This window comes from Lissotriton vulgaris, chromosome 5 (assembly GCF_964263255.1).
Source record: "Lissotriton vulgaris chromosome 5, aLisVul1.2, whole genome shotgun sequence".
In the NCBI taxonomy this organism is placed as follows: Eukaryota; Metazoa; Chordata; class Amphibia; order Caudata; family Salamandridae; genus Lissotriton; species Lissotriton vulgaris.
In genome coordinates, this window is record NC_141693.1 from 1,703,351,907 (window position 1) to 1,703,374,696 (window position 22,790).

At 51.5% G+C, this 22,790-nt stretch overlaps 1 protein-coding gene across 1 annotated transcript in view; it reads right to left on the reverse strand.

Annotated features, from left to right (window-relative positions):
• NMT1 (N-myristoyltransferase 1) overlaps positions 1-22,790 on the reverse strand; it is a 187,017-nt gene that overhangs the window by 50,001 nt on the left and 114,226 nt on the right. The window contains exon 8 of the mRNA XM_086923874.1: positions 78-186. Coding sequence (XP_086780000.1) covers positions 78-186 — 109 coding nt within the window. The remainder of the gene's footprint in view (positions 1-77; positions 187-22,790) is intronic.

Genomic DNA, 22,790 nt, shown 5'->3' on the forward strand with positions numbered 1-22,790 from the left:
CTTTCATCACTTGTCTCACACAGAGCCTCAGCCTAAAATTTATGTGTAGGCAATTGCTGCCTCTGCTAGTGTCAGACCTCCGGCAGTCGGTAAAGCTTCATTGTACGCTGCATCGTCATGTTTCTGTTTAGATGAGAAAATTTCACTTCAATCAGCTTGCGAGGGTTGAGAGATCGATGCCAATATCTGTGGGATAAAAAAAAAAAAAAAAAAAAAAAAAAAAAAAAAACACATTTACTGCCAGACTCACTTTAGCAAAACAGCACTTCTACAGGGAAACTGCCTTTACAATGCTGTCATTACCATGCAATAACTTTACCACGCATATGACTTTACAATGAAAATTTTATAAATATCATGATACATACACACATTATATATATATATATATACACACACACATCTAAATGTATTTATTTAGTGTTTTGTAAAGCGCGAACGTGGCCAGTTAGTGTATCAAAGCACTTTACAGGGATAACATGATGTATACAAGTATGAAATAGTCAAAGAAAAAAATATATACCATAAGGAGGAGTAGAAGGAGGTGAAGCATTAGGGGAATAACAGGGTGTATACAATGTTCAATGTTCAGATCATAATGCAGAGAAATCCAGCAAATACATTTGTGGGAGTACAAGTTCAGTACAAGATGGATAGAAGCCAGTCAGTCCAAGCTCTAGCAGCTACAAAAATAAGCAAAGTCAGTGAGCGGTGTGTGCAACGCATGATTTAAAGGACCATTAGGGAGGTTTTGGCTTCCTTTTTAAATATGGACAGAGGGGGAATTTTTCTGATGAAGGATGGCAGTGAGTTGCAGATTCCTGGTGCGGCCCCAGAGAAAGCACGATTCGAAGTTTTCTTTTCGGAAGTGGGGTGGCTGGGGCACAAAGTCTCGAGGCGGACCTAGAGTTTCTGGCTCCTCCAGAAACCGTGATTTTCTGGGTGAGATATGCTGGGGATTTCGTGTGTAGTGCTATGTCGGTGATACATGCCAGTTTGAGTTTGATTTTGGTTTCAAGAGGAAGCCAGTTCAGCATCTTCAGATGCGTTGCTATGTGGTCGAATTTCTTCGAGCCTGTTAACAGTCTGGCGGCAGCATTGAGGCAAGCTTTTAGGGGGGGCCGTGGAGATCTTGGGCCGGCCTGAAAAGGTTGAGCATCCGTATTCGATTCTGGATGCAACTAATGCCTGGACTGCCATTTTTAGGTTCGACGCATCAAGGAAAGGTTTTAATTTCCTCAGGTAGCTCAGGTGACACCTGGCAGTTTTAGCCATCGAGTTGATGTGGTCTCACATATTCAGGTTGCTGTCTAGGATTATTCCGAGAGATTTGGCAGATTCCACTATGGACGGTGTGCAGTTTAGTGCTGTGATCGACTTGGTCCATTCCCGGATGTCAGTGTTACTTTCAGGGAGGTGGATTAGAAGGACCTCCGTTTTTTGTGCATTTAGTTGGAGCTAATTGGAGCCGAGCCATTGAACAGTCAGCTTTAAGGACCTCATTCAAAGAGTAGATCTCCTCTAGAGAGGAGATTTTGATGTAGATCTGGGTATCATTGTGAGAAGTTGGCCTGATATGCAGTGCTCACTATTCTAGTGATCACTATGTATCAGTCCAAACAACCCTTATGGTGATTGGTTGTAAGTCAACCTTATAGACCAGCTATCCTAGTAGCGTGGATACGAGCAGTCTTCGGGCTAAACTCTAGAGGGCGTGTTAAGCCAGCTGTTATACCATCACATATACCCCTTGAACACCAAGTGAAAGGACACCACACAAGTGTTATGAAAATAAACAGTGTATTTATTTAGATCACAACAGCCCTGTACTCTTTATGAGGACAGGGTACTAAGCACACAACAAAACTCTTACGAAAATACTTTAAGTTGCACAATTTACACAAATGCCCGAGGGGCGCGGAAAACCATATACTATGGAAGTGGAATGCGAAATTACTAGCAGGTAAGTACTGTACTAATAGGCTTTGGAATCGCTAGGACTACGTTACTGAACCTTCAGATTACTAGTAGGAGGCCTAGGGGACTCGGGTGCAGAGTGTGCACTCTCACGCGGGATGCGGGACAAAGTCTACGGGAGCTAGTAAAGACAAAGTTAGTGTTCTCGGGCGAACCCGATAAGGTAGGTCGAAAACGACAGTGACTCTGGACCCTTAGATAGTAAGGCTATGCTGGGGCACCGAAATGCCGAAGTTACCTAGCCCAGGGGCTGCGGCTGCATAGGTCTGTTTAGACGTCGGGAATCCTCGCTGACGAACCAGGAGCCTGAAGAAAGAAGTTGCTGGCAGGCGACCAGTGAAGATAGTTCGAAGTGATCCAAGCCTGGATCGAAGATGGATGACACCTGAAAGCAGAGGGGACCAAGTTCGTGACCACTAGCCAGTGATCAGATGGCACCAGGAGGGCACCGGATGATAGTCACCTCGACTAGGTGAGTGGGCGACGCTGGGCTCTGCAGTCTCACGGACCAGGAGGCGTTGTCGGCGACCAGGATGGAGGTGCGAGCTGTCCCACGATGGTTGATGCTGTCGACGTCGCTGGACCCAGGATTGGGGCAACAAGCCTTGGCAAATTCAAGCCCACGCGGTGGACCTAAAATGGCGTCTTGAGTGGACCAGGAGGGTCCGGGGTGCTCCTCTTTTGGAAGGGAGCAAGGGCCAGTCTGGAGCAACCAGACCAGCAGTGTTGTCGTTGTTGATCGTCGTCGGGAAGGCCACAAGCCAGCGGGCTAGTAGCCAGACAACGCGGTGAGCAGCAAAAAGCAGAAGGGCCCCACGCAGATCGTGGAGATGCTGGGGGGGCTGGACTTCGGTGCTGGAGCTGCTCAGGGTCGGGGCTTCTCGGACCCCAGAGCACTCACCAGAGGATCCCTCGGCGGTCGTGCTGGATAGAAGTCGTGCAGTTCTGATGATGGCCGGTCCCTCGAGGTCTCGTCGCACCTACGGTTCTCAGCTTAGCTGTAGAGGTAGGTAGAGGTCAGGGGTGCCAGGGAAGCCGGGTCTCGTCGTGCTGGTCGGTCGGATTCCTGAGGAAGGACGTGCAGCAAACCGCAGAGTTCTTAGATGGTGCCTGCGGATGCAGGGTGACTACTCCTTAGCCACAAGGGAGCAATCTTGAGAAGAAGTCGAGAGTTCCTTTCGTAGAAAGTAGTTTCTTGATTCAAAGATGATCTAATTTGGAAGGGTCCCCGCTCCTGCCTTTATCCTAAAGAAAGGGGTGGGTACGCGACTAGGTCCTGCCCTAGGGGGGGGGGGACCAGGAAGGGGGGTGGTTACACCCCTCTCCCATGCCGGACTTTCCCCAGGCCAGGGGCTGGTGTGCCCCTGGAACTGGTTCTAGCCGGCAGATGCGTAGTGAGCACCGGGGTGCCACTTGCAGTCACCTTCCTGTAAAGCCCTGCCTACCCAGGATACACAAAACCCTGTCTGGGATGGTGCTAGCACCGCCCCTGACAGGAAACCCTTTGTCCAAGCTCTCCTCGCTGGAAGGACTCCCAGCAGCAGGAGGTCAGACTCGTGTCTGTGGCGGCAGCATCCATTTTGTGGAGCTGAGGCTTCAGTTAACTTTAACCGGGGTTCACAGTTACATACATGTCGTGTCCCTCTAGAAGGGTGGAATGCTAACCCCGTCGCCAGAATTGGCGAGGGGTTAGTATTCCAATTCGTATGACACCTTACTCGACATGTTTTGATAAAGCAATACCAAAGATAGCATTTAACCGCGAGGATTATAATGCACTTAAGAGTATATGGTATGCGTTATCATGGAACAGCTATTAGGACTTGGTTCCGCAAGCTGCAGACGGGCTCAGCTCATGCCAGAGCACCATCTCACACGATTCCAAGCACTCTGCCTTCAGGATTGTCAAGGCCTGCCATAGGAGTGACTGATAGGAATCTGTGTGTGCATTTTTAGGGTTAGATATAGGTATACTATATCTAAAGCAAAGGGTGATTGTAAATGTATAGGCATTTATATAGCGCACTACTTACCCGTAGGGTCCCAAGGCGCTTCGACCGCTGCGAAACCCTTCCTGGCTTCCCTGAGAGATGGTCCCTTAATGGGTATCTCCAGGGTGAGACCAGGCATCCCCGGCGGTCTGGTGGGGCCGTTAGTGAAGATGAGGCAAGCTAATGCCCAGAGTTGCCGAGTGTGATCGCTGATCAGAGTGGGCACCGAGGCGAGAGAATTATCGAGTCCGCTGACCCTGGTCCAGAAACCTGCCGCGCCGGGAATCGAACCCTGGTCCCGGGCCGTCCTCTGCTCTCGGGTCTGCTGCCTCTAACCAGTGAGCCACACTACTACACCACCTTGCCCCAGCTGTCGTGCAGCCAGTTGTGTCAGATTTAGATGGCCATCCAGGGGTGGCATAATACATGCTTCAGCCCCTGGTAGGCCCTGGGTACACCTATGCCCCGAGTTACAGGGTCTGATAAGGTGGCCCAGTTCCAATCGGGTAATGCACCTAAGGTACACATGTCAATTTAGTGAGAGAACAGCTAGGCTGTGGGTCTGATTGGTAGGCCCACAGCCAGAGAAAGTCGTAAACCAGTGAAAGAAAAGCAAAAAATCTGGGTGATCATAGGATTGCAGACCCTACTCTCCTACAATCATCAGCTTACATGTGGAAGGAGTTGTTGGCGGTATGTAATAATTCAGCTAACAGTTCAAAGTATAGATTGAATAGGGTTGGGGAAAGAGTTGAATCTTGGGGGACTTAGATCGTTATCGGGGGGAGTAACAGATAGATTACTGTTAACTAAGAATCTCTGGGTTCGATTCCGGAGGAAGGATCTAAGCCACAAGGGTGTGGAGCATTCTCTCCGCCAATGACTCAGGATTTTGGAAGGAAACAGGTAATTCAATAGTTTGGTTGATATGGAATTGAGACACAACTTTGGGTAGAAATTTAGGGTTAGTGCGAAGCACCACCCTGTTAGAATGAATTTGAATAAATGGCTCTTAGATAGTTAGGGCTTGTAATTCACTAACTCTCCGTAGCGATGTAATCGCTATGAGGAAAGCCACTTTCCACGTCAAGAACTGAATCTCACAGAAATGCAGTGGCTCAAAGGGAGGACCCATCAGCCGGGTGAGGACCACATTGAGGTTCCACTCCGGAGCTGGTGGAGTCCGCGGAGGAATGACTCGTTTGAGTCCTTCCAGAAAAGCCTTAATGGCAGGCACCCTGAAAAGGGAGAGGTGCTGCCTATTCTGGAGATAAGCGGCCATCGCAGATAGATGTATGCGAATGGAAGCATAGGCCAGATTACATTTGTACAGATGGAAAAGGTAACAGATGATATTCTGAATAGAAGCATCTAGCGGGTTAATGTTGTGGTCTGCACAATAAAATGAGAAACCGCTTCCATTTTGTCCATACAGTCGGAAGGCAAGTGCAGGTAGCCAAACTCTAGGACTTCAGGAGCCAGATCGCCAGGTTGAGCTGTTGCGGATCTGGATGCTGAATGACGTCATGGCTCTGCGTCAGAAGGCTGGGCGTGAGACGTAGCCTCTGATGCGGTACCACGGATAGTTCCAGAAACGTGGTGTACCATGGTTGGCGAGCCCACGTTGGAGCAACCAGGATGAGAGTCATCGAGTGCTGCCTGAGCTTGCGTGCCACCAGCGGTATCAAAGGTGCTGGGGGAAAAGAGTACGCAAATTTGCCTGACCAGTTCATCCATATCGCATTGCCCTGCGACTGTGGGTGTGGGAACCTGGCGGCGAAGCTTTGGCATTTTGCGTTCTCCCTTGTGGCGAAGAGGTGTACCTCCCTGCTTCTGAATGTAGTACATTGCCGTCATGTTGTCCGTCCGGATCAACACGACCTTGTTGCACAGATGTACTTTGAAGGCTTTTAGTGCCATGAAGATCGCCATCAGTTCCAGAACATTGATGTGCATCTTCCTCTGCTGTTGCGTCCATAGTCCCTGCACAGTGTAATGGAGTACATGAGCTCCCCATCCCTGGAGAGAGGCGTCCGTTGTTCAGGATGATCTGTGGCACAGGCTCCTGGAACGGTCGGCCCTTGCAAAGGTTTCGTGGATTCCACCAATGCAGAGAGTCGTATGCCCGACCGCTCACCAACACTAGGTCTTTCAACTGCCCATGAGCCTGAGTCCACTGACGTGCTAAGCACTCCTGAACCGGACGCATATGTAGCCTCGCGTGCGGGGCTATGGAAATGCAGGAGGCCATCATGCCTATCAACTGCATGAACACTCTTGCTGGAAGCGAGTGTTGAGGTCTGAATTTTTGTATCAGCGATTGAATGCTGCCGACCCTCACTGAATTCGGCTGTGCTGTGGCCGCCAGAGTGTTTATGGTAGCACCCAGATACTGCCGTACGTGTGCGGGCTGGAGGTGGGATTTTGGGTTATTCAGTGAGAATCCCAGATCATGCAGGAGGTGAATGGTGTGGGACATGTGGGCGGCACACTGCTGGGCTGACTTCGCTTGGATGAGCCAGTCGTCCAGATAGGGGTAGACGTGGATGTTCAGTCTCCTGAGATGTGCCGCCACTGTCGCCAGGCACTTTGTGAACACCCTGGGTGCTGTGGTGTCACCGAAAGGCAAAACCTTGAACTGGTAGTGCCGGTTTTGGATGGTGAACCTGAGGTATTTCCTGTGCGAAGGGTGCAGTGGAATGTGAAAGTACGCATCCTTTAGGTCTAAAGTTGCGAGAAAATCCCCCTGCCTGAGCAACGGGAGCACTTGCTGCAGGGTCAGCATATGGAAGTGCTCCGACAGGATGTAGTAGTTGAGTGGCCTGAGGTCCAGGATGGGCCGTAGGGATCCGTCCTTCTTTGGTATTAAGAAGTACAGGGAGTAGACCCCTGTGCCTCTTTCTTGCATAGGCACGAGCTCTATTGCCCCTTTTTGCAGCATGACGGTGACCTCCTGCTGCAATAAGTGCAAGTGCTCGTCCGACATAGGACGCTGCCTTGGGGGCATGTTGGGTGGAGTGGATGTTAACTCCAGACAATAACCGTATTGGATAAGTTTTCTGACCCACTTGTCCGTGGTGATGGACTTCCAGACGGGCAGGAACTGCTAGAGTCTCCCCCCGACCGGTGTTGTGTGGTCGGGGGGCAGTGACAAGGCGTCACTGCTTGCTGGTGGTAGAGGACCTGGAGCTGTTACCACGTCCTCTGCCCTTGGCGCTGTTGCCACGATTATCCACCTCGACTCTTGTTGGCGTAAGTAGTCTGGGTGTTGCCCTTGTAGTATTGCGTGGACTGGGAGAGCTGACCCCTTGAGACGCCTCTAGTGCTGGAGCGACGAAAGGACCCACCCCGAAACTGCTGGGACTGTAAGGCACCCATGGATTTTGCGGGGTCAGTGTCCTTTTTTTTTTCTAGGGTGGTGTCAACTTCTGGGCCAAACAGGTGATCTGGATTAACCATTTGGTTCAGGATGGTGGTTTGGATTTCTGGCTTAAATCCAGAGATTCTCAGCCAGGCATGTCTCCGAAGCATAACACTGGTGTTTATAGCTCTGGCAGCGGTATCAGCCGAGTCTAGAGCGCACTTAATGGAAGCATTAGAGATCAGCTTCCCCTCTTGAATCAGCATCTCAGCACCTTCTTTGTTTTGATCAGGCAGGTGTTGCAACAGGGTCTCTAGTGTATCGTAGTGCGCCCTGTCATAGCGCGCTAGAAGCACCTGTGTTAGAAATGCGCCAGATGTTGGCTGCCTGTGCTGCCACCCTCTTCCCCGAAGCCTCAAAGACCTTGGATTCTTTGCCTGGGGGAGGACCATCACCCGTAGTCTGAGAATTGGCCCTCTTCCGGGCATTCGAGACGACAAGGGAGTCCAGAGGCAACTGTCCTTTAATGTAGGTAGGATCAGTAGGCGCCAACTTGTATTTTTTGTCAATCCTGGGGTTTATCACCCTTGCCCTGGTAGGTTCTTTAAATATCTCAGCAGCATGCTTTAAAACACCTTTTAGCATAGGCAGAGTTTTTACAGGCTTTTTCGGATACTGAAAAAGTGTCAAAGAGGAAATCCACATCCACAGGGTCAGCATGCAGCTGGACATTGTGATTGTTAGCAGCCCGTTCAATGAGGGGATTGAAAGCAGCAGAGTCTTCTGCTGGTGAAGTCTTTGCAGAAAAGAGTTGAGGGTCTTGTCCTGAATGAGGATCCCCAGGGTCACCACCAGCTGCCCAGGGCTCATTTGTATCCTCAGGGTCTGTATAGACTGGATAACTGTATTCATCCTCATTATCTCCCTCGCCAGCGTCCACATCTGAGTAAGCGGGTGACACATCTTGAGTCTGTGGTGAAAGGGGTTCCACCAAGACTGGAGAGCAAGCAGAGTCCTTCTTCTTCTTGAGAGGGATCTTGTAAGACTCCAGTCGGGGTTCTGGGGTGATTTTCCGCTTCAGGAGGGAAAGCTTGCCCGTTTCGGCGTCGATGAAGTGTTCCTGACGCTCATCCCCCGAAGGTCGTCGAGGTCGCGGGCCGTGGACCACCGACGACGCCTTCGGCGCCGAGGAGACCTTTTCAGGCACGCCGGCCACTGCCTTAGGAGCGAAAGCCTTTGGCGCCGTCTTAGGCGGCAACGTAAAGAGGATCGGCGTGGACGCCTTAACTGGTTTCTCCACAGGCTTCGCAGGCGGAGGGTCCTTCGGTTCGACGGCCGCGGTGCCGTCCCTGATGCGCTGCAGGGAGTCCATCACCTTCTTGGTGAACGCGGCGGATGGACGCGCCGGTTCAGCGGAGTTCTTCGAGGCCACCTCCGGAGTCGAGTCCTTCGAGGCCACTTTCGTAGTCGACTCACGAGGCGCAGCGCCCTTGGCCTTGTCGTGCGGACACGGGGTAGAGAGGACCTTCGGGTCATCTAGTCGCTTCTTCGGGTCACCGAGAGTTTTCTTCGGTTCGTCGACAGCCTTTTTCGGGTCGACAAGGCCCTTGCCGGCGTCGACCGTCCTCGGTGCCGACGCGCCAGTATCGACCACCTTAACTTTAGCCTTCGGCACGGCAGACTTCGTCTCGACGCCCTTGACTTGGCTTTTCGGCTGACATTCGTCTTCGGCGCCGAAGCCTCCAAAGTTTGATCCGACCAGAGCGATGCGCACTTTTGGTTTCGATACTTGCACCTGCGCAGTATCTGGCGTCGAGACCGTAGGTTTCACTTTCGGTTTCGTTTTGCCAGGGAGTGGCTCGGTAACAATGTCCGTGGCCGGGCCCGAAGGCGGGGCCGTGGAACCCATATCGAGGTCTTGGGTAAGGCCCGAAGGCGATCCCTCGACCTGGCTCTTATAAATAAGCACGGCCCCAGAGTCAGTTTGAGGAAGCTCCTCGTCCGAGCTATCCTCCATGGCCCCGAGAGGGCACCGTCGTCGTCTCCTACCTCCTCGACGACTTCTTCGCTTTCGAACACCTCAGCATCAGCGTCGTAGTCTTCTTCGACGTCCGACGCGGGGTTAGATTCCGAAACGTCCTGGATAAATTAGTCCTCGACATCCCCAGCATCGAAAATGTCCGCAGGCGCCGGAGCAGATTGCTGGGCCTCCAGGCGCGCAGCTCGTCGAAGCTTAAGCGTCTTCTTGGACCTGAAGCGTGAACAAGCCATACACTTGGCCTCATCGTGGTCCGGCGACAGACACTTGTTGCACACCGGGTGGACGTCGATGTGGGGGTACTTCGAGTTACAGACCGGACAGCTCTTGAATGGACTTCGGTCCATGATGGATGGTCGATAAGTCAGGAGCGTCGACTAGGCCTTCCGCGCCGAGAGCACGCGGAAGCACAGAATCCGGCTCGGAGCCGAAGTAGAAGAAGTAAAGCCGAACGCAATACAATACCGACGTATAGACTAAAGACCTTTTGGTCTCAAGAAAGTTTTTCTATCGATTCCGACAAGAGGGAATTAAAGACATCTGAACCCAATGGCGGAAAAAACCAATCTGAGGATGGAGTCGATGCCCATGCGCACTGTAGTCCAGGGGAGGAGCCACCTATCTCGTGATACTTCGAAGACTCTTCCAGGACAATAATGTGCATCATCCGGACCCAACACTAGGCGGCGATCTATGCACAGATATGAATTCAGCAGCCCACATGCCTTGAACTCAAGTTTCATCCACTCACTTAGGGGGGGAACTGTTATGAAGCATAAGGTAAAGGAGTTAGCCTAGGTTAGTAGTAGGCATCGAGCCAGGAGGTTGCTAAGAACAGCTTGTACCCACAGAGCAGAAACATTTAAAGTGGTAGTCATTGAATTCCTATTTTTTACTCATAAACATGCTTTCAACACAGACACCTTAATAACTTTCTTTAGAAGACTGCGTTCTTGGCTTATGGCGAGGGTAGATGAACCAGTTTACTGGCAGCAGAAACAGAATACTTTGCCACTACACCAGTCTTCATTTTAGGGACATGTGAGACACATTGTTCACTAGATTTTGGGGATTGAAGAGCACGGTGCCATGTAAAACAAGGTGAGTATGAGGGTAATCAAGGTGATGGCGATCGTTTTATTTGAACAAAGCATAGGGAATTGAACAATATGCACTACTTAACAGGCCGCCAATGCAGGGACCTAAAGAAGGCGACGCATGATCAGGTTTGTAGAGCCATAGTACCATATGGGCCAGTTTTTAATATTTGCAAGCAGAATGTTTTTGGCAACAAGTATGTTTACTGGGAAGGACTTTGTATCTGTAATAATTGTTTCCCCATCTCAGGAATCTGTGATGGGACTCCGCAGGTCTACGGCACACATTCAGTCCCCCTGAGAATTTCATGGACGGCCAACTTTTTAAATCTTTCCTTTTCTATACATTCGTTTGGAGATGAAGAGTAGGCATGAATTATTGGGATAAGCTTTGCTTTTGAACCATAATGTAACACAAACACATTCCTGTTCCTTTCAGGAAAGGAGTGACCATCTTTACATCTTCCGTCTGTAGAAGTATGTTGGTCCCTTAGCTCAGTTAGTCTCGCTGGACTTACAACATTTAGGTGACATCATTGAGAGAATGGCCACAGAAGAAGATTTGATGCTCAGAGAATAATTATTTTGGTCAATATTCAGGAACCACCTATCGTCAGTGGCATTTTTCAACTCTTCTAGATGATGGTTTACCTCTCCATCCCACTTTGGGGCGCAGGATGGTTGCACGCTAGTGAGGCTCCTGCCATATGAAGCATTTAAACAGACAACATCCTCATACTTCAGCGCTGATATACCCATAAATGTACCGGGGAATATTCTGCTAAATCCAGCTGACAGATCTGGCCGTTCCACAACTAAATACTTTAGGAGTCAACTGCAGTGACCGTGCAGTGCTTTGGCAACCACACTCTGATAGTGGTGAGCATGGCTGAGCGGAGTAGAGCAGAGGACAGCCACACCTGTGAACTGCTTGGTCGGACCGAAGAGATCAGTGCTTTGACTTTTGGAGGCTTAGCGGGGCATGCTGATGCTCAGGAGACAGGGGATTGATGGCTCAATTAGGAGCGGTTGGCTTGATGCACAGCGCGAGGAGGCGGCAGCCAGGAGAGGGTGGTGCACGGGCCTCAGGGTGCGATGAGCCCCAGTTAAGGGGACGCTTGACCGGAGCAATGATTCCAGATTGCCCTAGAAGCATAACAGCGGTGAATGAATGTTTGCTTTGGGATGCTTGGTAAAGCCTGTTCTCCAGTATTGGGGTGTCTTTCATAGATTCACATGCCTGAATCATTCCTCGTCGTCGGAGTGGGAGTCCCACGGTACATAAAAAAGCAATAATATAAAATGCTATAATAACCTAGAAAAAACTTGGTAATAACCAACCAGAAAGTAAAGTAGCCCAAGCTACAGGAGAAAAAACTTCCACACCCATGACTATCCTAGTCATTTTGTATAGTCCAAACTGCTTCCACACCCATGACTCTCCTAGTCATTTTGTATAGTCCAAACTGCAGCCAATCAGGCGACAGTACCCACCAGAAGGTTCTCCCTAGAGGCTCAGGCTCTCAGATTTTCTACCGCACATTGTGTGAAGGGAGTCTCCCTGAGCTCTGCTCAGTACTTCTCTATTATTCTTCAGAAATCTAATTTTGAAGATGTCTTCATCTAAGAAATCTTTATTCAGGCCTTGTGACTCTTGTGGTAAGCTACGGCTTTATAATAAAGAGGATCCCCACAAGAAATGCATCTACTGCCTATACCCTGACCATCAGGTGAAGGACTGCAAGATATATAGGACCTTCCCTCAGAAGACCCTCAGGGACAGAGAGGGCCACTTGCTTTAATGGTTACAAAAGCTCAAGGATCAAGATTATCCTATTTCTGAAGTAGGCAGTATTGTCTACTACAGCTTCTAGGAAGAGAGCTGCTAAAGAGGGGTTGTCTTCTCCTGGGGCCAAGATTGTGAAGAGGAAACAATCTTCTAGGGGGTCTGACAAGCCTTCCACTTCAATGGCTACTCCCCCTACTAAGGGCAAACTTGGGCCTTCCACATCCCGAGAAGAGCAACCAAAAAATTACCTCAAAAGACCACTTCTGAGAAGACTTTACCACAGAAACAGACCCGGTCGTCGACGAAGATCTCAGTCGACGCAACTTCTACGTCTACGGTAACTTTCACTTCTACTAAACCTGAAATGTTAATGTCGACAGCGTCTTCACCGTCAACGATGGTCTATGTCACTGTCAGGTTTATCTCGTCGACAAAAGAAACTTCATCTGCCATCGTCAGCGCCTCGTCGGCGGCCAAGCTAAAGAAGATTCCTCGACGGCAGCTTCGTCGACGCCGCTGTTGACGATTTTCCCCATCGCCGTCAACTAGCATCCCGTAGTCGACGAACTTGTCAACGACTTCTGCCCCGTTGACGAAAAGACCCCCGTCGACGAAGACAACTCAAGCGTCGCCGAAGACAACTCAAGCATCGACAACCTCTTCATCGTCTGGAGCCAAGCCCCAGTCGACGAGCCCGTCGATGGGGCCTCAGTCGACGCCAAAAACTGTCTACATGTACCACCATGCAAGTTTGGTCACCGTCTACAGTTTTTACGTCTACGCCGAAGCCATCCATGCTTCAGAGACGCGGTTCTGGCCTAGAACCTTTATCCCCTCTACGCCTGTCACCTCAAACGGTACCCCTACAGGTCCCGGACAAGTTACTGGATGCACAAGTTACTTACCTTCGGTAACGATATATCTGTAAGAAACAGTAGTTAGTATTAGATTCCTTACCTTAGAATATCCCCTGGCGTCAGACTGGATCCGGAAACTTTCGCGTATCAGTACCCTTGCGCGTCGGTAGGCGTCTGCGGCTCTGCATCAGTCGTGGGCATCGTGGGCGCCGGGATGACGTCGCCGGAGTACTTAGACGCCGCCCTCGTGCGCTGACGTCAGTTCTTTTACAAAGCTTTTCCGCGCCAGAACGCAGAGCCATGATAAAAACCAACACTGGTGTCATGAAATTAGGGCCCTGAAAGGGGGATACCTTAACCCTAGATATAGGTTCACAGAACGGGGAGGATGGGTGGGGTGGTAAGGAATCTAATACTAACTACTGTTTCTTACAGATATATCGTTATAGAATGGTAAGTAACTTGTGCATCTGAAAGAAACAGGTTAGTATTAGATTCCTTACCTTTGAATAGATACCCCAGCATTACCAACCCCGGTGGTGGGTCTGCGAACCAATGATCACACCAGAAAGTCCTGGAGGACGGAACGGCCAAAGAAGCCATCCCTCTGGACTTGGCTGTCCAGGCAGTAGTGTCTTGCGAACGTGTGCAGCGAGGCCCACGTAGCTGCCTGACAGATGTCCTGCAAGGGGACTCCTCGGCCCAGGGCAGTAGTAGCCGCCGTGGCCCGAGTGGAATGGGCTCTCAGCCCAACAGGAGGCTCCTTCTTAGCTAAAGAGTAGCATGCCTTGATACACAAGACGACCCACCGAGAGATGGTCCGTTTGTGCACCACCCGTCCCTTCTTAGCGCCCACGTAACCAACAAAAGAGTTGGTCATCTACCCGGAACGGACCTGTGCGATCCAAATAGGAAGAGAGCGCACGTTTTGGGTCCAGACGGTGGAGCCACTCTTCCTCTTTAGAGGGATGCGGAGGCGGAAAGAAGGTGGGCAAGGTGATCGACTGCCCGATGTGGAAGGCTGTGACCACCTTGGGCAGGAAAGAGGGTCATGTCCTCAACACAACCTTGTCCGGATGGACAGAAAGGAAGGGAGGCTTGGATGAAAGAGCCTGGAGCTCACTCTCCTGGCAGAGGTGATGGCAACCAGGAAAGCAGTCTTAAGGGTAAGAAGACCGAGAGGACAGTTATGAAGTGGCTCGAAGGGAGCGCACATCAGAAAAGTAAGTACAAGGTTCAAGTCCCACTGAGGCATCACGAAAGGAACAGGTGGGAACATATGAGTGATGCCCTTTAAGAACATATTAACAACCAGGGACTTGAACAAAAAAGGCTGATCAGGTAAGCCTTAAGAAGGCGGAAAGGGCAGAAAGGTAGCCCTTGATAGTGCCCAGAGCAGAGCTCTGCAGGGCAAGGGAAAGAAGGAAGAGGAGAACCTCAGAAAGAAGGGCAGAAAGGGGATCCACAGCCTTTGCTGTGCACCATGCCACAATTTTGTTCCACCTGCAGGCGTATACCGACTTTGTGGAGGGACGCCTGGCTGCCAGAATGATATCACAGACTTCGGGAGGCAAGTCAAATGGCCTCAACTGTCGCCGATTAATCTCCAAGCATGGAGGTGGAGACTGGACAGGTTCGGGTGGAGGACCGTCCCCTGCTGCTGCGACAGAAGGTCCTCCTGAAGAGGCAGACGAATCTGGGGATCGACAGACATGCTGAGTAGCTCGGGATACCAGTATCTTCGTGCCCAGTCAGGAGCCAGAAGGATAACTTGGGCCCAGTCGCATTCAGCACTCTGGGCGGAAGTGGTATAGGCGGAAAGGCGTACAACAGACCGCAGCTCCACTCGCGACAAAAAGCGTCTCAGAGCGAGTGCCGCCTTGGAAATTCCAACGCGCAGAACTGATGACATTGCGTGTTCTCTTCTGTGGCGAATAGATCTAACCAAGGCTGTCCCCACTGCTGAAAGAGGCCTTGCGCCACGTCTGAGTTCAGACGCCATTCGTGATCCATCATGCACCAACGGCTGAGTTTGTCCGCCCTGGCGTTCAGGGAACCTGCCAGGTGTTGAACCACCAGGGTCACGCCCTGATGTTCCAGCCACTGCCAGAGGCGCAGAGCCTCCTGGCATAGGGTCCACGACCCCACCCCGCCCTGTTTGTTGCAGTACCACATGGCGGTGATGTTGTCCGTGAACACCTGCACTACACTCCCCCGGACAGAGGGGAGGAATGCCTTCAGTGCAAGCCGGATCCCCCGCAGCTCCAGAAGGTTCATGTGGAGCCGGGACTCTGCCGGAGACCAGAGGCCTCTGATCTCCGCCTCTCCCATGTGGCCCCCCCAGCTCTGGAGGGACGCGTCCGTCACAACTACGTGCTCCGGTTGGGGTAGGGAGAGGGATCTGCCGCTGACCCAATCGCGGTCCGTGAGCCACCACTGCAAGACATGGTCGGACAAGTTGCCCTGATGCTGGGCCCACTGAAACTTCAGGTCCCACTGCAGAGCCCGCATCCGCCACCTCGCATGATGCTGACCGAGACTCGGGAAAACGGCGGAAAGATCGGAATCAGAGCCTGAATTTCCCGAACCCGCTGCTCGGGAGGATAAACCTGAAACTGCGCCGAGTCGAGAACCGCTCCGATGAAGAAGCTTCTGAGAGGGACACAGGTGTGACTTCGGCACATTGATGGAGAACCCCAGCAGGTGCAGGAGGTCGACCGTAGTCTGGATGTGGCCGACGACTGTCTGGGGCGAGCCCGCCTTCAACAACCAGTTGTCAAGGTAGGGGAAGACTGGAACCCCTAACTTGCGCAGATGAGCTGCGACCACCGCCATCACTTTCGTGAACACCCGCGGGGTGCTGGTAAGGCTGAAGGGAAGCACGATAAACTGAAAGGGCTCGTGGCCTACCGTGAACCGCAGGTAACGCCGGTGGGCCGGCAGGACAGGGATATGAAAATAAAGCGTCCTTCAAGTCCAACGCTACCATCCAGTCTCCTGGGTCCAGGGCAGCTAAGACCTGAGCCAGTGTCAGCATCTTGAACTTCTCCTTCCGGAGCAAGCCGTTGACGTTCCATAGGTCCAAGATAGGGCATAGGCCCCCTTTGCCCTTCTTGGGTACCAGAAAGAAGTGGGAGTAACAAATACACCCTACTTCTGGCCCAGGAACGCGCTCAATGGCCCCCTTGGCCAAGAGGGCCGTATCTTCCTCTTGTAGAAGTTTCAAGTGATCCCCCGACACGCGGTGGTACTGCGGTGGCATGGCTGGAGGGGTCGCCTCGAAGGGGAGGGAGTAGCCCCTTCGGCCGATTTGCAGCACCCACTTGTCCGATGAGACAGTGCGCCAGTGAAGTTGGTGATGGCGAACCCTGCCCCCCACTGGCGTCACATGGGCCTGAAAGCTCGGACAAGGAGGGTTTTGAGGTGGATGCTGCAGGGGCAGGTGTGGACTGGCCTCGGGATGTCCCTGACCACCGCAACGGCGGTTTCCACGTCTGCCACCGCGCTGGACGGTAGTCTGTGGCCCGTGGCTGGCAGGACATGTGGGGGCGCCCCTTCCTTGGTCACTAAAGGAGTGAAAAGCAGCCGTTTGCTGGCGCCGGCCGAGAGGCCCAAGAACTTGTCCATCGCCCTGGAATCCTTAAAGCACTCAAGCGCATGGTCTGCCTTGTCGCCAAAGAGGCAATGGCCATCAGACGGCATGTCCATAAGGGTGTTTTGGACATCAGCCGAAAAGTTGGCAGAGCTCAACCAGGCGTGGCGACGAATCGCCATCGCTCTGCCCAGTGAGTCCGTGGTATCCAGCCCACACCGGATGGAATACCGTGCGCATCTCGACCCTCGGCAAGGGCTTGGGAGAGTTTAGTCCGGACCCCCTCCGGACATTGTGGCAGCACATCCGCGACCGTGTCCCACAGAGAGTAGGCAAAACGGCCCAGAGGCACGCGGTATTGACTGACCGCAACCCCAAACTCAGGGAGGAGAATACCTTTATCCCGTATTGCTCATACCTCTTAAATTCCTGATCAGGGGAGCCGTCGGGAATGCGGTCTGGGAGTTAGAGGCCTGGATGAGCAGGCTCTCGGGGGGGGGGGGGGGGGGGGGGGTGGACAGGAAGCAAGTTTCGCCCGGAGCCGGGCGGTGGCGTCTGGCCACGTTCTTATCTACAGGCTGACCTGTAGCGGGCTTGGACCAAGTGCCCAGAAGAACGTCAGACAAGGCCTCATTAAACGGCAGCAGAGGCTCTGCCTAACTTGCCTGCAGTTTAAGGACCTCAGTGAGGAGGTTAGTCCTCACGGCCGCGACGGGGAGCTCTAGGCCCAAGGCCTTGGCCGCCCTCGTCAGCACCACACTATAGGCAGCCCCCTCCTCCGAAGCCACGGTAGGAGGGGAGACAAAATCAGTGTCTGGCGAGGTGTCCAGACCGTTGGCCTCCCAAAGCTCACCTGTCCAGTCCTGATAAGACAGGCACTCCTGTGCCAGAGGGTCCTCAGACCCCTACCAATCCCCCTTCGCCATCCATCTCCTGAAACTCAGGGTCAAAGGATGGGGCCAGGTCATAGAAGTAGAAATCTCCCATTGGCATCGAGAGCGCGCCGGACCAGAATCGTGGGAGGGATCGGGGGCCGGAGGAGACACCCTGGGGACCGGCGCTGGCGAGGTCGTAAGATCGACCGGCGACGACCCGGATCCTGCGGTGCGGGGACCGAAGTCACCGGCGGCGTCGGGACCGAAGCACCCGACGGCATCTAGGCCGAAGCACCCGACCTGCTGGGGCCCCCAGTCGGGACCGCTGGGCCTGAAGGCGCTGCGGAGCCAGACGGAGGAGTGAGCAACCTCAAGCCGTGAGGAAGGCCTCGATCTCCTCCGGCGTCGAGTTCTGCCCAGGGACCAACTGGTATAGGGCAGTGTCTCCCCGGCCGCATCACGCGTGTGACGGGTGGGGGGGGGGGGGGGGGGAGGGGAGCGGGGTGGAGTCGGAAGAGCGATGACGTTCGACTTCTTGTGCTTACCTGAGGACTTCGACTCCCGGAGCTATGGTGGCTCCGCAACCGGTCCCCTCCTTGCAGACCGGGACCTCGAGCGACGAGGGGCCGAATGTCAGAGCTCGAGCCACTTGCAGGACCGCTGCCGTCTAGCTTTGGACATCAGGGCCCAGCAGTCGGAGCAGGCCTTGTCGTCGAGGCCCAGGCAGTGAAGACACCGGCGATGGGGGTCAGTAACCGACATCAGTCGGTCGCAGTCGGCGCAGGGTTTGAACCCGGGCATCCCTACCGGCACCGTCTGAGTCGTTAGACTTCGAAAAAGGATCAAAAATGATCGATAAAGTATAGTCAAAAATTGACTAAGGGTACCACTTTTTCCAATCGCCGCTTGCTGGCGCGGAAAAAAGAAGAACTGACGTCAGCGCGTGAGGGCGGCGTCCAAGTACTACGGCAACATCATCCCGGCGCCCACGATGACGGACGCGGAGTCGCAGACGACTCCTACCGACGCGCAAGGGTACTGCAACGCAAAAGTTTCCGGATCCAGTCTCACGCCTGGGGATATTCTAAGGAAAGGAATCTAATACTAACCTGTTTCTTTCAGATTCTGAAGATAGTGAGGAGTATTCTGACATGGATGGAAGGTTTGGGACGGCTACAAGTCCTTCAGAATTAAACATAAAATACCAAGAGGACGATCAAGATGGCCAACATTCGCCTGAGCATGTGACATCACCTGTTACTAATCAACCTCAGCTAAGATGCCAGTAGCATTGCTAACAAATCTACAGCACATGCTAAATGATTATTACAGGCGTTTTCCACCGTCTGAGTCAGCGGACTCTGTGCCTCCTACACCTGTGGTGCAAACGCCTATATCTGATTTAAGACCTCCAAAGTCTCCTCCACCTGTAGCATCCCATCAGCCTGAAGAACAACATTCTTCTGACGAAGAAGAGAGAAGGGGAAGTCGATGAGGGATCCATGATGTCGGAGTGGGACGATTATCAAGTCCAAACACCTTCTCCTCATCCTCTGGTAACCGCTGATTCACCTCCAGTAGATGTGGGAGGATTCCATCTTCTAATGGAAAGAGCTACAAAACGCTTCCATATTGACATGGAAACTACACAGCAGGAATACTTCCTCTATGATTTCAAGGACCAGCCAAGGAGGCACGTTAAGTCTATACCGATTATAGATTTCATCTGGAAAGAGGGAGTTAAAGTTATGTCTACTCCTGCATCTATTCCTCCAGTTCTGCCGAGGATAGATAAAAAATATAAGGCTCCTGAAAAGTCCCCAGCTTGCCTTATAGGACATCTGAAATTGGATTCGGTGATCATACAGGCTGCACAGAAGCGATCTAGAAATCCTTCTTCTCCAATCCCACCCCCACCGGATAGAGACGGCAGGCGTCTGGATGCTATTGGAAAGCGTGTATCAACAATGGCAGCAACTACTGTCCGGCCTGCAACTCATTAGCCATCCTGGGCAGATATGACTGGCAAACTCCAAGTCAGAAGCCCTGAAAATACTACAGGAAGGTGAAAGAATCTCGGCTGAGATGATGGACTCTGCAGTTGATGTAGCTTCAACTGGATTCAGGCAGTTAGCAGGAGCTGCTGTCTTGAGAAGGTAAGGCTGGCTAAGAGCGACTTCGTTCCGCAAGGAGGTTCAAGCTAAGGTGTTAGACATGCCTTATGACGGGGAGTTTTTGTTTGGCCCGCAAGTAGAGGAAGCCTTGCAGACAATCAAAAAAGACACAGACAGCTAGATCCCTGGGCACCTTACAATTTCGAAAGCCTCCCTTTCGAGGTGCGAGAGACTTGGATCGTCCTCTACTAGAGGAGGTTATAGTCAGCAGTCCTCCTACAGACAAGGGAATCAACGTTATCAAACCCAACGTTACCAGTCCTACGGCCAGCGCAACACTAACTATTCCTAAAACAAAAGAAAGCCTGCCTAGAGCGGAAAGTACAAAAGACAATGAGTGTCATCACCTGCCACCGCTACTGCCGCAGTCTCACATAAAAATTGGAGGATAGATCTCAAAATTCTACTCAAGATGGACCTCAATAACATCAGACAGGTGGGTCTTGGACATTGTGGCCAAGGGCCATGCCCACGAATTCGAAAAGTTTCCTCCAAACGTCCCCCCCAAGGGGCCCACCTCCAGCTCATCTCAAAGAGTTGTTTTCCGAAATAAATTTGATGTTAAAGTAAGGAGCAACCGAAAAGGTTTCTCAGGTTCAGAGAGGAGCAGATTCTTTCTAATAAAGAAAAAGTCTGGGGAATGGCGTCCAATTCTGGATCTCCGTGCCCTAAACAAGTATTTGAAAAAGCTAACGTTGCGGATGCTTTCACTCCACGAAATAACGCATCTTCTTTCGGAGGGAGAATACATGGCCACCTTGGACCTCCAAGGTGCGCATTTCCACATCCCCATTTTACCTAGTCACAGAAAGTTCCTGCGATTCAGAGTGGCTGGCAGGGATTATCAGTTCAACGTCCTACCCTTTGGGCTGCGTTCGGCACCCAGGGTGTTTACAAAGGTCCTGGCTCCGGTAGCAGCACAAATCCGGCAGGAGGGAGTACAAATATTTCCCAACTTGGACGACTGCCTTATCAAGGCAAGTTCTAACGAAAACACAGACAACCATGTCCAGCGGTGTCTCTCTCTTCCAGTCACTGGGCCTCTCCATCAATTTCAGCAAGTCACAGCTAGAACCATCCCAAAGACAAGCTTTCTTGGGAGCAACCTTGGACACACAGCTGGTCCGAGCTTTCGTTTCGGACGAGAGGCAAGAAAGAATACAGGACATTGCTCAGACTTTACTCTCAAGAAAGTCAGTTTCAATCCGACAATTCAAGTCTTTTCTGTGGATGGTCTCTTCTTGCAGTCTTTTGATACCAAATTGCTGTCTCAAGATGAGGCCTCTTCAAGAAGAACTCAACCTGCAATGGCTGCAGGTCTCCGGCTCATGCGAGGACCTCATCCGGATCACCCCTCGCATTCGAGGTGCTCTTCTCTGGTGGATTCAAAGGAGAAATTTACAATAGGGTTGCGCGTTCCTCCAAGACGCACCAAACCTTACAATCACCAATGACACATCCCTTGAAGGTTGGGGAGCACATCTTCAGGGGCTGACTGTCAGCGGGAGATGGAGTCCTCAACGGAAGGTCTGGCACATCAATCTGTTGGAGCTAAGAGCCATCTTTCTAGCCTTTAAGTCCTTTCGGGCAATCGTTCAAGGGGCCACAGTATTGGTTCGCACAGACAATACTACAAGCATGCACTATTTGAACAAACAGGGAGGAACAAGATCGGCTCTTCTGTCTCAGGAAGCCCAAGATATATGGGCATGGGCAATACGACACAGAATCAATCTTCTAGCGGTCCAATTACCGGGAAAGGCAAAAGTTCTTACGGACACTCAGCAGGACAATGGTGTCCACCCGCGAATGGGAACTTAATCAACTGCCGGTGGATTGGATTTTTCAACAGTGGGGTCAGCCAGATCTAGACCTCTTTGCGACCAAGAAGAACAGCAAATGCCAGTTCTTTGCAAAAGAACCTCTAAAATATGCAAATCTGATCAATTGTTTGTCGCTTATGGAAAGATTCGACAAGGGCATGCAGAGTCTAAACAAACAATAGCAAGATGGATCTGTGCAGCTTTGACTTTTGCCATATACAAGCAGGAAGACCTTTGCAGGGAGCTCCAAGGGCTCACTCTACGAGAGCCATGTCTTCCTCAACTGCTTTTTTCGCTGGGGTTCCTCTTCAGCACATGTGCAGAGCAGCAACCTGGGCCAGCAGACATACTTTCACCAAACACTATTGTTTGGATGCAGCCAGCGAGACTGACGCTTCAGTGGGTCAAGCAGTTCTGCGTAATATTTTCAGATAAGTTGAGCCTCTGTTTCCCTCCTCCTCTTACTGCTTTTCAGATGCTTGTTCATGCTTATTATGTACATGCTCATGTAATTGCATTTTTTCATGCTTTTAGAAGATGCGACTTTTCTGTTATATGGTTATGTACTTTTTCATATGTACAGGCTTATGCTACAAAAAGTGTCTTCCAAGCACGGATATATTCTGCTAGCTACTCTGATTCAGGCATGTGAATATATGAAAGACACCCCAATACTGGAGAAGAACAATAGTTACTTACCTGTAATCTGTGGTTCTACAGTATTGGTGTCTTTCATAGATTCACATGCAACCCGCCCACCTCCCCGCAGAGGCTCATAGACTACATTGGTTTACCATCACTCGAAAATCTGAGAGCCGGAGTCTCTGAGGAGAACCTTCTGGTGGGTGCGGTCTTCTGATTGGCTGCTGTTTGGGCTATACAAAATGACTAGGATAGTCATGGGTGTGGAAGTTTTTTCTCCTGTAGCTTGGGCTACTTTACTTCCTGGTTGGTTATTACCAAGTTTTTCTATGTTATTATAGCATATTATTGCTTTTTTATGTACAGTGGGACTCCCACTCCGATGATGGGGAATGATTCAGGCATGTGAATCTATGAAAGGCACCAATACCGGAGAACCACAGATTACAGGTAAGTAACTATTGTTCTTCCTCTATCTCCCTGAACAAGCCAGGACTGTGAACCTGTCAAATGCCTGTTTAAGGGACTGGGAGCCTTGTGACCCTTCAGTTTCAAGCAGAGTGAATAAATTGTT